Here is a 15,139-nt window from a genome sequence, read left to right on the forward strand (position 1 = left end):
ACATTTCTAACACATGATCAGTATGGTCATGGCATACTCCTGTTAATGCACAGATGATCCCTATAAGAAAGAAGTTATTACAACTGATCTGTTTTACTCAGCTCTTGCTTTTCTCTGTAGCCACATCAATGGTTGGTCCTTGACCAAAGTCTGAGAACTAATCTTCTGCAATCTTCATATAGTCAGTGAGTAATAACAGCATTATTTATACCCAAAACATTAGGTCAGGATGAACCAAGTTATTAGCATGCATAGGATATCATAGAACTTATTACAAATATCACATGTGTTGCCTGGTTTGGGGTCTGCATATTCTGGTCATGTGACAGTTGACATAACCGGCTCCCTTTAAGAACTCTGGACTCAGAGACCCAAGCAGACTTCCCTGGATAGAAACATCTCTTATGTGTCTCTGAAGTTTGCAGCTAGAGTGACCCTAGAAGTAAGAGAGGAGATACTTGGAAGGCTGTGTGTGACTTCTCTAGCCTTCCTCTATACTTACCTTTTTTCTGCTGTTCCTACATGGTGTCCTTTGCTGTATGAAATCTTAGCCATGAGTATAACTTTATTTTGAGCTGTACAAGTGTTTCTAGTGAATCACTGAACCAGCTTATGGTTGTGGGACCCCTGAGATGGTTCTTCTACTTCATGCCCAGTGTGGTCCCTACCTCAATTTTCTAGAACATTCCTGTCTAGCTCCACACAGGATATGTGTCTTATATCACTCTTCCCTCTGCTTCTAAACAAAATCCAGCCTCATTTGATATGATCTTAATAAAACACTCTATCTCCTCACCCCAAACCATTCCTCAGTAAATATAAAGAACTCACTTTGAGGAGGAATGGAGGGCAGAAGGGACAACACAAGGGGAAAGTAAGCTCTATATTATTGTAACAAAGACCAGTTCAGTGTAAATGAATTTATTTTGGATGAGCTGTATTAATATTATCTGATATTATGATTAGTGCTGGAGATACTCCACTCTCACTCAAAAAAGATGTTTATAATTCAAGAAAAAACACTGCTTGATCTGGAGGAGGAGGGTTGGAGGATATAAAGGACTGTATGTCCCAGAGATCTAAATGTCCTGCTAGATGCTTCTAGGTCTAGAAATCTATGACCTATGTGATACATTCTATCTCTAAGAGTTAAAAAGGTCTTTGTCTGGAAACAGAAGAAAGCAAGCCTGAAGCAGAACTGGGTGTGTGTTCTAAGCTTATGTCACCTGGAGAGCAGGCAGAGACCCATCAAAATGAACTATGGACCACTCTGTCTGGCACATGCACGTTTGATGCTTCTCTCAGACCCTATAGTACAGGGATTGGGTGTAAGTCTTCAGGGAGAGCCAGAACAGTGCTTTATAAGCCTGCTCACTTGCCACTGAGCTCAGGCCAGGCAGCCTCACAGGTTCTCAGCTGCACCACCATCCACAGAGGTTGTGTCCCTGACCTGGTCTGGTGAGTGACAGAAATATCTTAAGTAAGTTTAGCTCATATCATGATGTAAGTATACTTGGGTTGGGAGTCAAGAGAAGTCACATGCTAGTCTAGATACGGTTGGAAAAGAATGAAGGCAGAAAGGCAGAAAGGGAGGGAGGAGGAAGGAAGCAATGAACAAGCGAACAAAGAAAAGAGAAGATAGAAAACTGGAAATACGATTTTTAAATTTCATACTACATTGTGAAAGAGGCAACACCAAATATTTACCAATGAACTCTTCAGAGTGAAATTATGGAGTATTCTTGTCTTTAATAATTAAAAGGACTGACAGTACTGAATCTAGGCTATAAGACTTTTTAAAAGCATAACAGCTCTGTACTTATGCTTTGAAGAACTGCTAGACTAAGTTTAATGCAGTGTTTCTTAGGGCCATGTGAGAAACTACAGGACTCCTTTTGGGTGGTGTTAGTGCCGTTGAGCAGCATTGGAACCTTTAAAGATTTGTAGAGCCCGAGAGCCTCCTAGCATATAGGCAATGTAGCAAAGTTTCTCAGAAAGTTGTACATTTTTGAAAAAAAAAAAAAAGACTTTTGGAAGTCATACTTACACTATCTTGTACACATATTAGACACTGTCCAACAAAATGTCATAACCGTTTGGTTTCTAATGATGAGACACTTAGAGGGAACATTATCCAAAGAGAAATGCGCATTTGGCCTGCACTGCAAGCTCTGGCCTTTGTCCCGAGGTGTCATCTCTTCCATTCCTCAGTAACTCCTGCCATTTTGGAATTTCCTTGTGTGCAAATCCAGACATTTTGTATTGTTTCTTCTCCTCATGTAGATGAATTCTTAAAAGTGTATAGCTGCTGTTTACTGAATATTAGAGCTACAAGAATCCTTCCAGCCTATGGGAATAGAGAAAGTATCTAAGTGGGTGATTTTTTCAGACAAGAATGCAGACTGGAATCCTTCAACACAGGTAAAATCTAAACAATCAGTTATCAAATGAGGGCTTAGAATATTCACAAATTCCATGCAGGAAGGTAGATTTCCTTAATTATCACAGTAGAATGAATGGCTTTCTACGACAGAGTTGCACATTCTACTTAGGGATGTTGCAGAGTCAGTTTAGCAGAAGCTGGACAAGATGACCTTGAAAAATATTAAAATTTTGTTTTTATGATTTTGGGGGAGCAAAGCTGAAACAAAGAAGTTGGCATTTTTGTTGCTCACTTTGTGACTGAAAACATCTTGTCCAATATTCATATGGGAGAGATAATACTCCCATCCGTTCACACTCAGCAGTGGACAGCAGAGAAAAATAGGCAGGGAAATGCTGTTGACCTGTGTTTGATTGTATCTACTGAGTCCTTAAACACTTCCCACGTGACTGAGCCTCCTACGCATACTTCTCTCTTCTCATCACTAATGTTCACACCTAACTCCGGTGACGTGCTGTTCTTTGGATAACTATGCTTGATCAGAATTTGGCTTCACATATCCCATTACCTCTCTGCAAGTCCTGCAGTGTGGTCGACCCACAATAATCATTGGATTTGCTGAAAGAAATAGTTCTTACCATTCACAAGTGCCCACTACTGTTTTTATTCCCTTGCTTTCCCGATGCAAGTTAACTGCCTGCATTCCAAGCGTGCCTGATTCTCCTCACCCAGTTTCATGTTTTGTGGATCCATTCTTCTTGGGACGGTAGAAATTGCATTTCTGATGTGACTGGTTCCTTACACATTCAATAACCTCTCCCTGAACAGAATGAGACACATGGATTGAAACTACACCCTGAGTCTATGCTTAAGAGCCTGAGAGTAGCAGCTTCTCCTTTCTGATACGCGTGGACAGTGGAGCCAAATCAAAGCCTTCCAAGTAGCCCCAAAGACTTTTCCCGTTTGTGAATTGATCACCAGCTTGTCACATACCATCTTACATCCTCTGAATATAAAGTATCTTCTTTCCTACTCTTGTGATGTTTCAGGAATTGATTTGCTATTTTATTTATACCAGTGTGTTAAATATTCTCCTAGGAATATTCGTGCTGAATCTTAGATATTTTACTTTTCTTAATAACAATACATTTTGTACATTTATGATAATTTCAGTCTATACATTTTGTGGGGTTGCCTTTCCTATTTGTTCAAAAAACATTGTGATTAAAAGCCTATAATAAAACTTTTCAGAAGCACGTTCATGGATACAAAGTCTACTCATCACCCACCTCTCCCCCTGTAACCACAATTCATAGTTTTTATCATGACAATATAGATCATTCATTAGGACTAACCCACCCTCACGTCCTGATAAGTGTACCCACACAAAAACCCAATTTTCTTCTTTCTATAATACATCTTTTCTCAAATATGATAAGGCTGCCTCTACTTTTTGCTTTTTTTTTTCATAAATGGTTCTTCTTTCACCATAACTTGCCTTATAGTTTCTGCTCATCCTGCAGAGTGTTGTCCATTGCTTCCAAGGCTGAGCGCTAGAAAGCCCTCAACACCTGTGTCTCCCACATCTGTACTGTGCTGCTCTTCTGTATACCCTGCATTGGCCTGTCTATGATGCACAGATTTGGGAGGGGGACTTCCCCTTCCAGCCGCGTGCTGCTCTCCTATCTGCACTATCTCACACCTTCATGGCTCAACCTCAGTGTGATCAGGCTTCTCACTGGTGTTCACCTTCCTCTCCCACTCCATCTTCTCTTTCTTCTTCTAGCCTGTTCATAGAAATCAGAAAAGGAAAAAAAAATGGAACAACACTTTAGACAGGGAAACACCAAAGTTCTTGAGCTCCACTTTTCTCTCCTCCCCACTTTCTCTCTCGTCTTTACTGTCCATTCACTTTAGACTAGCAGAGCTGGGCATTTGTACAGAACATACCAAGACTTCTGGGATGAAATATCAGTTGAAGCTCCCTTTCTAGGGTTGTGACTTCACTAATTAAATGACCTCTCTTTACTTTGAACTTTTCTTCTCTCAGAAGAATTTTCAAACATGACGTTGCTTCGGGACTCCGACATCCACATACATAGACAGTGGCAGCTGCATAATTTTCTTTCTTCCCATGGAAATTCTGATTCAGGAAACAAGACTTAAATGCAAATTCCTCAATTAGGTAAATGCCTACAGCCCCTCACACAGACTGTTTCCTACACATTAGGGAGTAAGGACAGGTTGAAAATATTAGTTAAAGAAAGTAAGAAGTTTAAAGTGTACATGATGGAGGAGACGAGGGAGCTTGGATGTTTCACTGGGAGAGTGATGAGAAGGATGTTGCAATAGTTACAGGTAGAGTTAAGGGAATGAAATTGGAAGGCTAGATCTCCATCTGGACGCAGTGCTGAAAGATGTAATCCTTGTATAGAAATCAAGACTACTTACTACTGAAGGGAAGTAGAAGGTTCTATTTTTTTTCTATCTTCTGTGAAAGCTGAAACAAGAACAATATGAGGGAGTGGGCCTCTCTGAGAATTGTAAGATATTCCATGGAGAATAACTGACGAACACATAGCTACATTCAGGTGCAAACACATAGGTACACTCAAGTGCCTTGGGAGGCAGCAGAGACAGGAAGAGAAGTCCCCGAAACAAAATTCTCATTGCCGTACAAAGGTTGTTGCTGGGAACACTTCACTTTTCAGTAACTGAACACCAGCAATGAACTACATAGTTCAGCTCTAGGGATGACAAGAGTATACATCAATGAAAAAATATATATGTGTATATGTATGTGTGTGTATATATACATATATATATATATTTATATATATATATGGAGAGAGAAATAGAGCACAGAGGGGTTGCATAAGTAATTAGCTAAAACTAAATCAAGGTGATCTATATATTTTTAAGTGCTGTTGTTCTAAGCATTCTGAAACATCTCTCCATTAATCAAGTCATCACTTCCAAATATTATTCTGAGTAAGAATTCAGTGAAGTGAAGAACTAGCCCCAAACAACCCTAATTTCTTAAATTGTAAATTGTAAATGTTTAGGAGATTATTCTACGAAATTGCCCTCTTCAAACAGAATCCTTTAGTATAGCTTCTTGACAGCTGACTACGTGTATGTCAGTGCCTTTCCATGACAGTCTTAATTACTGAATAACTTTCACAAAAAGACTTCCTTACATTGAGCTAACACGTTCTCTGTAACTGCTGTCCTCCTTTTTGAAATATGTATCTTTAGAAATAGTAGTACAAAGATTCAAATTACTTATGATGCTCTCTCTTTGAAGCAAAACATCTGCAAGTCTACCCAGCTTCTCCAATAGCATGCTGCTACCTGCCCCTAACCTCTCAATGTTCCAAATCAGATTCTCCAATTTATTATGACTATTCTTCAGTTGTAGTTCCTAGAACTTCGAAGTCAGACTCTATCAAAAATATATTTATATACTTTACTTTCATAACTTGGATTTTTGTATGCAGTCCATATGAATTAACTATACTTGTATTTGTACTTCAAGATATATCATTTCAACTCCACTTAATCTGGTACACATTTTTCGTGATCCACTTACTCAGTATCCAGAAGCAGCAGTGGGGAAGGGACAAGCGCAGAAGAAGGTTGTTCTTTGCTGGTCCCAGTTGTGGGAGATTTATGTTTCCTAATGTAATTTTCCCTGCTGACCAAAGTTCATTAGCCTTTTGCAAATCCTAAGAGTTATTGTTTACTCTCCAGGGCAAAGAAGAAGGTTTAGGGCCAGAGGGGCAGGCAGCATTTCTTAGGACTCTCTTCTTACTGAACTCCCAGGGGACCTGACCTCTCTAGTCCAGCCAGGAGACAGCAGTGTTCTCTGTGTCAAACAGTGCAACTGGGTTTCTCACAGCACCAGACACTGAGATTCATCTTGTTCTTCCATACGTGACAGAGAAAAGGAACACCAAAGTGGAGGGGTATATATAATAGGACTCCATTCCTTGACTGAGCAAATTGGCCTGCTTTAGCTCATGCTTTCTAAGGAAAGGAAATCGGAAACCAAACAAGTAGTTGCCTACTCTGATTTGCTCTACTCATTTACTCTTGGCCATACCTGGGTATTCAAAGGCTATCTAGATACACTTTAGTGATCCCAGGGAAGAATGTGCTTGCAAATGGTAGGGAGGACGGGGTTTATTGTGTAGGAAGCTCTATAAGAAGTAAGACTTGATAAAACAAAGGGAAAAAAATCAGCAATGCACAGATGGCACATTTCCTATCTACATGACAGGATAAAGGAAGATAATTCTTCTTAAAGAAGGAAATGATAGGCTTTTTCAACAATCTCTTGATCAACGGAACTTCCATACTCTTAAATAGCTTTAATATATAGTTTAATTTAAGGTGTGTGTGTGTGTGTGTGTGTGAATGTATGTTATGTTTTGGCTTTTACTTTCTCATATAAAATTAATGGTATAACACTGTTCATTATTAACTTAAGACAGTCTCTTTAAACTCTCATTTTAAGCTTCTTGAAGTAAGTCCCTCATTTAATATGTTCATTGCATTATGTTGTAATAAACCACAATGGAAAAGAATATGAAAAAGAAATACATAACTGAACTACTTTGCAGTACACCAGAAACTAACACAATGTTGCAAATCAACTATACTTTAATAAAAAAAATTGTTCATTACATTATATGCCAATCTGAGACACATTCAACTCTTTAGCTGCTGCAAGTAGTGTGCCTGTTGCCCTGGACTCTATGTCTAATTAGCTTAACCCCTTAGTTGAAGGGCACATCAAACCTGGGTGTGAGGCAGACCCTCAGGGCCTGTGTATGCAACATCACTTTGGGGCCATGTCTTCTTTATATGTGAAAAAGTGTGTATGTTCCTGGATCTACAGCACGGAACAAATCTGACCTGGAAAGGAGACCAAAGATGACCAGAATGCCAACTAGATCCATGTGCCAACAGTTAGACTACCTGAAACGAGCTGTCATGTGATTTGAGAAACAGGTTATATTATCTAATGATTTTGGAAGATGTTAGTACCAAATGAATTAGCAATTTGACTTTTAGATGCAGAAATCAGCATTCTAAGTGCACCAAAATACATATACACAAATGTTTATAAATATATTCTTCTTAATTGACCCTTATCAACTCTCATAAACATAGGATTCGTAAAGAAATTGTAGTATATTTATACCATGGTACATTATTTAGGGAAAGAATGAGCATTATAGATATTACAAACAGTATCCTGGATAAAAATTCTTAAGAAGAAAAACAAAGAATATATACTATGTGCTTCCATTTATAGAAAACTGAAAAACAAGCAAAATTTAACTATAAGGTTTAAGAATACATGCTTAGGTTGTAAAAGTATACAGAAAAAACAAAGAAATAATTATTTTAGTTATTAGTACAGAGATTACCTTTGGGGAGAGTGAGAGATTGTAATGACAAAGGGACACTTACAAGATTTGTAGGGAATGAGAGATGGTTTATTTCTTCAACTAGATGGTGTTTTCATGATTGTTTCCTTTACAGTAACTTGTTATTTTCACTGTTCTGTATGAGAATTATATTCCAAAAGACAAAGAAAATATGTCTGCACTAGTGGCTATATTACTTACTGGCTTCTAATCACCTAAATCACAGATTGAATTCTAACTACTTATTCTTATGTAAGCTAAGATAATCACCTTGTTTGTATTTTCTACTCACTGTCAACTCTTATGAATCAACTTCAGTCTTCTATTTTAGAGACAAAAAATGTTTGCTCAATTATTACACATGTTACTCTTCTGTTTAATTAATTATAGGCTTAAATAGCTTGACTGCCCACTCACAGTCGTATTATTCTCTACAGTCTCCATTTGAAAGTTATTTTTCTGCCTCATAATGAATATTTTTATGGTTTATGTTGTTTGTCTTTTCTCAACTCCAAAGGATAAATGAAACCAGGTATTCTGAAGTATAAAGAAGTATAAAGAATCTGTTCCTTTTTTTTTTTCTTGATACTGCTCGATCGATTTTTTCTTATTGACGTATGCTTTTCAAATACAAATGTATTCCTAACACCATATGTGTATTATGGTGCATTTGTACACTTTATATTTTGGGATATGGCTCTCCCATTCACACATGATTAATCTGTTATTGTCCTCGTATTCTATTTGCCTTGGTCTCTTATTCAGGAATATCACATACTTACTATCTCAATTCTGTATCCTTTATGTATGATGATCTCTTGGAAAGAACGCATATATTTCCCATTTTACTTTCTTTTGAGTTGTCCTCATCAGTTATTCATTATTCACTATGGTTGCTGCAACATTTTGGAACATTTGATATTCTAACATTGAATTAAAATGAATTAAGTTTTCATAATTTCATCAAGCAATTTTATGTCTCATATCCACTAATATACTCTTTTATTTCTTCCTCACTATATTTTTCCTTTGTTCATGTACTTCTTCTTCCCACAAAGTTTGTTTAAAACTAAGTGTCTTATGATTGAACTTTATTTTTGCCTTATTCAACAAGATTATTTTTTCCAAAAGTATCCTCTACCTCTCCCTCTTGAATGACATGGTTTCTTATTTTCCTTTTTCTTTCTTTTTGGTTGAAATGTTTGCTTGGCTTATTTCTTTCTTTGACTATGCATTATTTTAAAACTTAGAAAAACAGTAATTCCTCTATGTCTACATGGTTCTTTTTAAGAATCATCTTATTTGTTCTGAATCTTAAGATTGATTGAAGAAAATCTAAGCCTGATCTCTACTGACTCAGCATCCTGAAAAGAGGCTGAAGGTGTGTGGGCAGCAAAACAGCAAAGAGTGAAGAAAGATCTGTAGTCCCTGTTTTAGAAGACAGTTTCTCATATGTCAGTTTGTGTTTGGCTCATACTGTATTTCAAGATGATGTAATGATTCATTCCATTTCTCATCTTTGTTTAGCTTACTAATATTGGAATGAACGCTCTAACATTCAGATTTTCTGTAAGATGATATTGCATATTACCTTAAAGCCTCTTGTTTTGTTGCTTTTGAATACCATTGATCAACAGCAGGAAAATGTTTAAATTGTTCATTATTTAGTGTCATTTTAACTGAGATTCAAAGTAGTCTCAGGCATTGACTTTCTGTTGATTCAAGTGTAAATCAGATACAGTTGCTGTATTCAAGACACTTGCAGTATGAAATTTCTAAATGCAGGGGAGTGCATTTGTTTATGTATTCAATTCTTGAACTTAAACCTCTGGTTTTGGGTAAAACTCAAATTGGGTAATTTGTCAAAAGATAGATTCACAAAGATAATAGAAAATGAGACAACCAGAATTATAGCTATGGATTAGTTTAGCAGTTAGAAAATACTGATGTATTACATGGTTCTTGGGAGTTACCTGGAATGAAGTGTTATTTTCTGCAGTTTTGTTTTCTGTATGGGCTTATATGTTGCCAGAGAGGAAACTCCAGGTTTAAAGGAACAGAACAAAAACAGACAAATAACAGAAACCATCTGAAATCTCAGCATAATAGAGTTTGCTCTTTATATGGAGAGCAAGTCAGAGTTCTTATATGTTTGATGACTTATTAAATACCTCCTTAAATTATCAGCATCTGAGATGTAAAGCGTTTTTCAAATGTAGATATTTGTTCAAGTTATAGCTTTTCATCATATTCAGGTTGAACTTTGAACCAACCTAAAATTTCTATAGAAGGAGTCACTAATGATCAAGATGTCTTTTGGAGAGGAACATTTTCAGGACATGATCGCGAATTTGTTTAGTCTTCACTCCATAAACAATAGGATTGAGAAAAGGTGGGACTAGCAGGTAAAGGTTAGATAAAAGGATATGAACATAGGGTGGAATGTGAGAACCAAACCTATGTGTGAAGAAAGAGAAGAAGGCAAGGAGATAGAACTGTAGGAAGACACAGATGTGGGCTATGCATGTATTAAAGGCTTTGATTCGTGCCTCCTTCTGGGGCAGTTGAAAGACAGTGATAAAGATTTGAACATAAGACAAAGTGATAAAAATTATGTCAAACCCTAAGATAGTGAAGGCAACAAAAAGACCATATATCTTGTTGATCTGGACATCTTCAGTAGCCAGCTTCACAAGGGCCATGTGCTCACAATAGGAGTGGGAGATGATGGTAGTTCGGTAGTGTTTAAGATGACATTTGATAAGCACTATGGATGGTACTGTAAGAATAGCAGCCCTGAGTATCACCCCAACTCCAATGTGAGCCAAGAGTTGTCGAGAGAAGACAGTAGCATGTCTCAAGGGGTTACAGATGGCCACATAGCGATCTAGAGCCATCGCCAGCAGGACACCTGATTCAATTGCCTGGAATGAGTGAATAAACCACATTTGGAGAAGACAGGCTTCAAAAGAAATCTCTGGCACATGAAACCAGAAGATGCCTAACATTTTGGGGAGAATGCAGGTACTAAGTGCAATGTCTGTGGCCCCCAACATGGCCAAAAAAATGTACATAGGACTATGGAGGCTGTTTTCATATTTGATTATAACTAAAATTAGGGAATTCCCAATTACAGCAATAAGGTACATGGCACAGAATGGAATCCCGATCCAACACTGCACTGACTCCAGTCCAGGAATCCCGACGAGCGTTAGTACAGAAGGCATGAAGACAGAGCCATTGAATATGAGCATGGTGACTTGGTCAGTAGAATCACGCAGAGGTACTGCTGTATCATCTTCTAGTCCCTGTTAGGACTTCATAAATTAAAAATAAGAAGAAATTAATTTATTTTAGCAAAGTATACTGTAGTTAGATTAGGAGCATACCATTTTATCTTTTCTATACCAACTATTCCTCTCTAATTTTCTATCTCTTTTGCCAGTGCCATTAAATGACCAATCCTCAGGTTCCATATCTGCATATCTTTATCATTTTCAGTGAGAAAAATTAAGTGGATGGGGTGACTTCTTTCTGGTCCATGAGTATTGGAACAAATTCCCTTTATCTTGTGTTTGCTAATCACCATCTGTGCTTTTTGTGCCCTGCCAGTTGAAATTAAGAGAAAAAAATGTACTCCAGGATAAAGGTATTTCAAGAAGTAGGCTCTACCTAGGCTAGACATGAAGGATCTACAGTGATGACAAACCATTCTGCTTGATCATAATCAGAAAACAAATTTTACTATATATACATTTTTCAGTTTTGAAGTTCACTAACTTTTTTTGCAGATTAGTCTCTTCATGGTTTGATCCCCTGCAATCGACTCTCTCAGAATGCTTTTAACCTAATTTTTCAAACTTTCTGTGTTTTCCCAAAAAACAACCATACATCTTGCACCTTCTCCTACTTAACCTCCGAGAAAATAAATGTGTTACTTTTAAATTCATGGGTGTTATCCTCAGCAGTTCCTTTTAGATATATCCTCGCTGTGCTCTGCTACGTGCACATCACTTCTATTCAATTTCAAGTGTCAATGTCTTCTATTCTTCTCCCTCATTATCAATAACTATTAAGCCTGAATAGTTACTTTTCTTAACTATTTGCAATAACATAGAACTCTCTATTGAATACAATATTTTCTTTACTCATAGAGATATCCATCTTATAGCTACTGAAAGTACAATTTCTGTACAGTTGAAATATTTCTTTGACACATTATTTGGCATAGGACTAGATCCATCCCCTTCTTTTTCTCTGCCCTTCGCTGGTTACTTCACACATAACACTATATGCTTCCCGGGCCTTCTATGGATGGCTTTGACTTACTGTTTTCCAAATCCCTTGGGATTTTTCCTGCCTCGCAGTTCCCTACAACCTGCGTTTATCTCTTCCAAAATAAAATTATGTCTGTATCTATATCTGTATCTATATACATACACAAATATAGATATATTTGACCTCCATATATGCGAAATACTAACTCATAAATTTTATTATTTTTTAACTAACCATACAGGTCATTTTGAAACCATTAAAACAAAGTATAAATGCATAAAAGACAATGAGAAAGGCCTAAAACAACAGATATGGGACAAGAAAAATCTCACAATACATTCTCTCCATCATCCTTCAAGTTTTTGCCACTGATAAAGTTGGATTGTCTCTTGGATATAAAAGCATATCTATACCCCACTTTAGGTCAGTTGCAAGAGCATTTATTGCTTCTTATTCTTAAAACTTATTCATCTCTCAATATGGCTTTCCTTTGAAAGACCTGTGTTCAGGAATTCTCCTTTGAGCAAATTTATAATATAATAAACTAGAGCTCTTTCAAATCAGAAGGTAACACTATGACATACATTTTAGAAGTTTATTTTCTAATGGTTTTATTCAATACATATTATTTAAGCATTCACTGTGATCCAAGTCTTGTTTGAAGCAATTGGGGAGCAAAGATAAACTTATTTATTGTATAATTAGGAAGATTCTAAATTGTGCTGTGTGCTTGGAATTAAAAAAGTAGCATTAACCATTTATTAAATATGCATTATTTTTTTTCACTTCTTAAGATTTTTAAACTTTTAAATTATGATATTGGCATCACTACCCTATTTTATTAATGGAAAGCTAAAACTTGTTATTGTTGTAGGTAGATCTACTTGGATCCAAATTTGATGGACCGTTGACTTAGAGAGAACAAGAAAATGTAATTTGTGTCCTCTTAGATTTTATAGTTATAATTCATAAACATTATGAGATGCACATCAGGGTGTAACTAAATCAGGTTGGGTTATACACTAAAAATTTCAATCAGTTTGTGCTGCTTCAGAATCTGAAAGAAACAACCCCTATGTTAGATTCTTCAGTCACCAAATAGTTACAATACATATTTTGTAGAACATGTTTATTAGATGCTATGTTTCTGACAGAGGACTCCTTTTACAACAGCGTATCATGCACATACTTGTCAACAATCTCTGTGATTTGGCTCAAGAGTGTATGCTACTGTCTCTATCAAGAATATTAATTTGAGAGATTTAGCATGGTCAAGTGAGGAATATTTGGCCTAGAAAAGCTTGGAATGTAACATGGAAGCCAAAGCTCTAGAGAAGTAAATATTGTGAATAATTAGAGGAAGGTGGGCAAAATGAGAAGAAAGCAAGTAAACAAATGAGCAGGTACATAAAATAGAAAAGTATGCCTTCAGTCTAAAAGATCATATCTCATATGAACAAAGTAGTTACTTTCCCGGATGATAGTTCTACATTTCTAACTTTATGAGTCCTAATGATATTCTTCTAGGGAAGTGTTTTTTAATCGTTGCACAATTGCCATGGTAGGTTAGATCAATTTTTTGTTTGGGATGAGTCTCTGTAATCATAGGACATTTAGCAGCATCCCTGGTTGCTACACATTAGATGTCTGTAGCTGTCACTTGTCATGAAAATCAAAAATGTCTTCAGGTGTTACCAAATGTCCTCTGGGTGTGCAGGGAAAAGCACATCGCTTCTGGTTGCTAAATCACTCTTATAGACTTGCATTGGAAAAAAAAATCTTTACTGAATAGGATTGAATGGTTATGTGCCTTTAATCAAAATGGGCAGGATAAGTTGCCTATGAATGAAGATCATTTTTCAGTAGAAATTAACCATGTAAGAGAGATGAAGTACGTCATTTCAGGAGAAGAGAATTTGTACAAAATCACAAAAGCAGATAAGCTATGGCGGGACTGTGAATCAATAAATAGTTTTCACATATAAAATGTTTCATAAGCAGAAATGACAGGTGTTGAGTCTAAAGAAAAGGAAAGAACACCAAATGTGAAGTTAGCATTTTAAAAACAAATAATTTTAAATTTGGAGGGTGGAATGAGAGTTATTTTTTGGAAGATAAGAAATTCAGTCTGCTAGCACTTGATGAATGGCTTCAGGGCCTGGAAGTTAGGTGTAGGGAGATCAAGTCAGAAAGATTCTTGTGATAGTATACATGGGATACTAGGAAGTGATGTGGATCAAAAGAACAGCAGGAAGCAAAGCCTATGGAGACTCGCTGACTTTGTGTAGGAGAAGTCCGGAGGGATGAGGCTAAAGGTGTTCTTGGGTTGAGAATTACAGCAATGAATGACAAAAGACAAGCTGAAAGGAACTTTGTGTGTAGAGAAGTGTATGTTCATAAGAGAGAGGAAAGATAACTTAAACCCTTAAAATTCATAGGCCAAGGTAAAATTCTTGAGTCATCTTTATGGCATAAAATCTGAATTATTAGTATTACTTACAACTCCAGTTTTGAATCAGGCTGAATCCTAGGATTTAAAGGATTTAAGGAATTTGGGGCTCTAAATCCACACTCGCTACATTTTCAGGAAAGTCTTCCCTCTGTGAAGTCACATACTGATCTCTGTCTTAAGTCCTCCAGTGATAGAGGGCTTTCTTTGTTTTCTGAGATAGCTTGCCACAGCTCAGGACAGCTCCAAATGTCCAATAGGTCTTATGTATATTGATCCTCAAACTTCCCCCTTCTTAATGTCTCCTTCAAGCCCTGAATCTATATTCCAATGATACACTTTGGCCATGGATCATGGCAGAATCTGAAGTCAGTCCAAGGAGTTTAAGTTCTGGCTGTCACTACTTAGCTTTGCATGCCCTGCCACCAGTTTAAAACATCTAATTGTCTCAATTTCTTTATCGTTAAGACAATATTCAAGGATAGAAACACATTACAGTGTTTGAGCATTCAATCACAAAATGCATCTATATTTAGCAGGAAATATAAATTGTATTGATCTGTCAATAAATGCCAGCTATTAATCCATGGG

General features: G+C 36.8%; 2 protein-coding genes across 6 annotated transcripts in view; one reads left to right on the forward strand and one right to left on the reverse strand.

The window, feature by feature from the left end:
* LOC102530707 (olfactory receptor 51M1-like) overlaps positions 1-15,139 on the forward strand; it is a 259,108-nt gene that overhangs the window by 80,844 nt on the left and 163,125 nt on the right. For 2 of the 5 annotated variants that reach the window (XR_012076539.1, XM_072969351.1), the window contains exon 2: positions 2,284-2,421. The exons of 2 other annotated variants lie outside the window; for them this stretch is intronic. Coding sequence is in view for 1 of the 3 variants with exons in the window: in XM_072969351.1 (XP_072825452.1) it covers positions 2,396-2,421 (26 nt within the window). In the remaining 2 variants the exon portion in view is untranslated. Of the gene's footprint in view, positions 1-2,283; positions 2,422-3,211; positions 3,450-15,139 lie in introns of those variants that run through there. One more of the 5 variants, XR_012076538.1, reaches the window with a different exon arrangement.
* On the reverse strand, positions 10,119-11,075 carry LOC102529933 (olfactory receptor 52A5). Its single transcript, XM_006203592.3, has one exon. It carries the CDS (start codon positions 11,073-11,075, stop codon positions 10,119-10,121), a length of 957 nt encoding a protein of 318 aa, XP_006203654.1.

Source organism: Vicugna pacos, chromosome 10 (genome assembly GCF_048564905.1).
Source record: "Vicugna pacos chromosome 10, VicPac4, whole genome shotgun sequence".
NCBI classification, from domain to species: Eukaryota; Metazoa; Chordata; class Mammalia; order Artiodactyla; family Camelidae; genus Vicugna; species Vicugna pacos.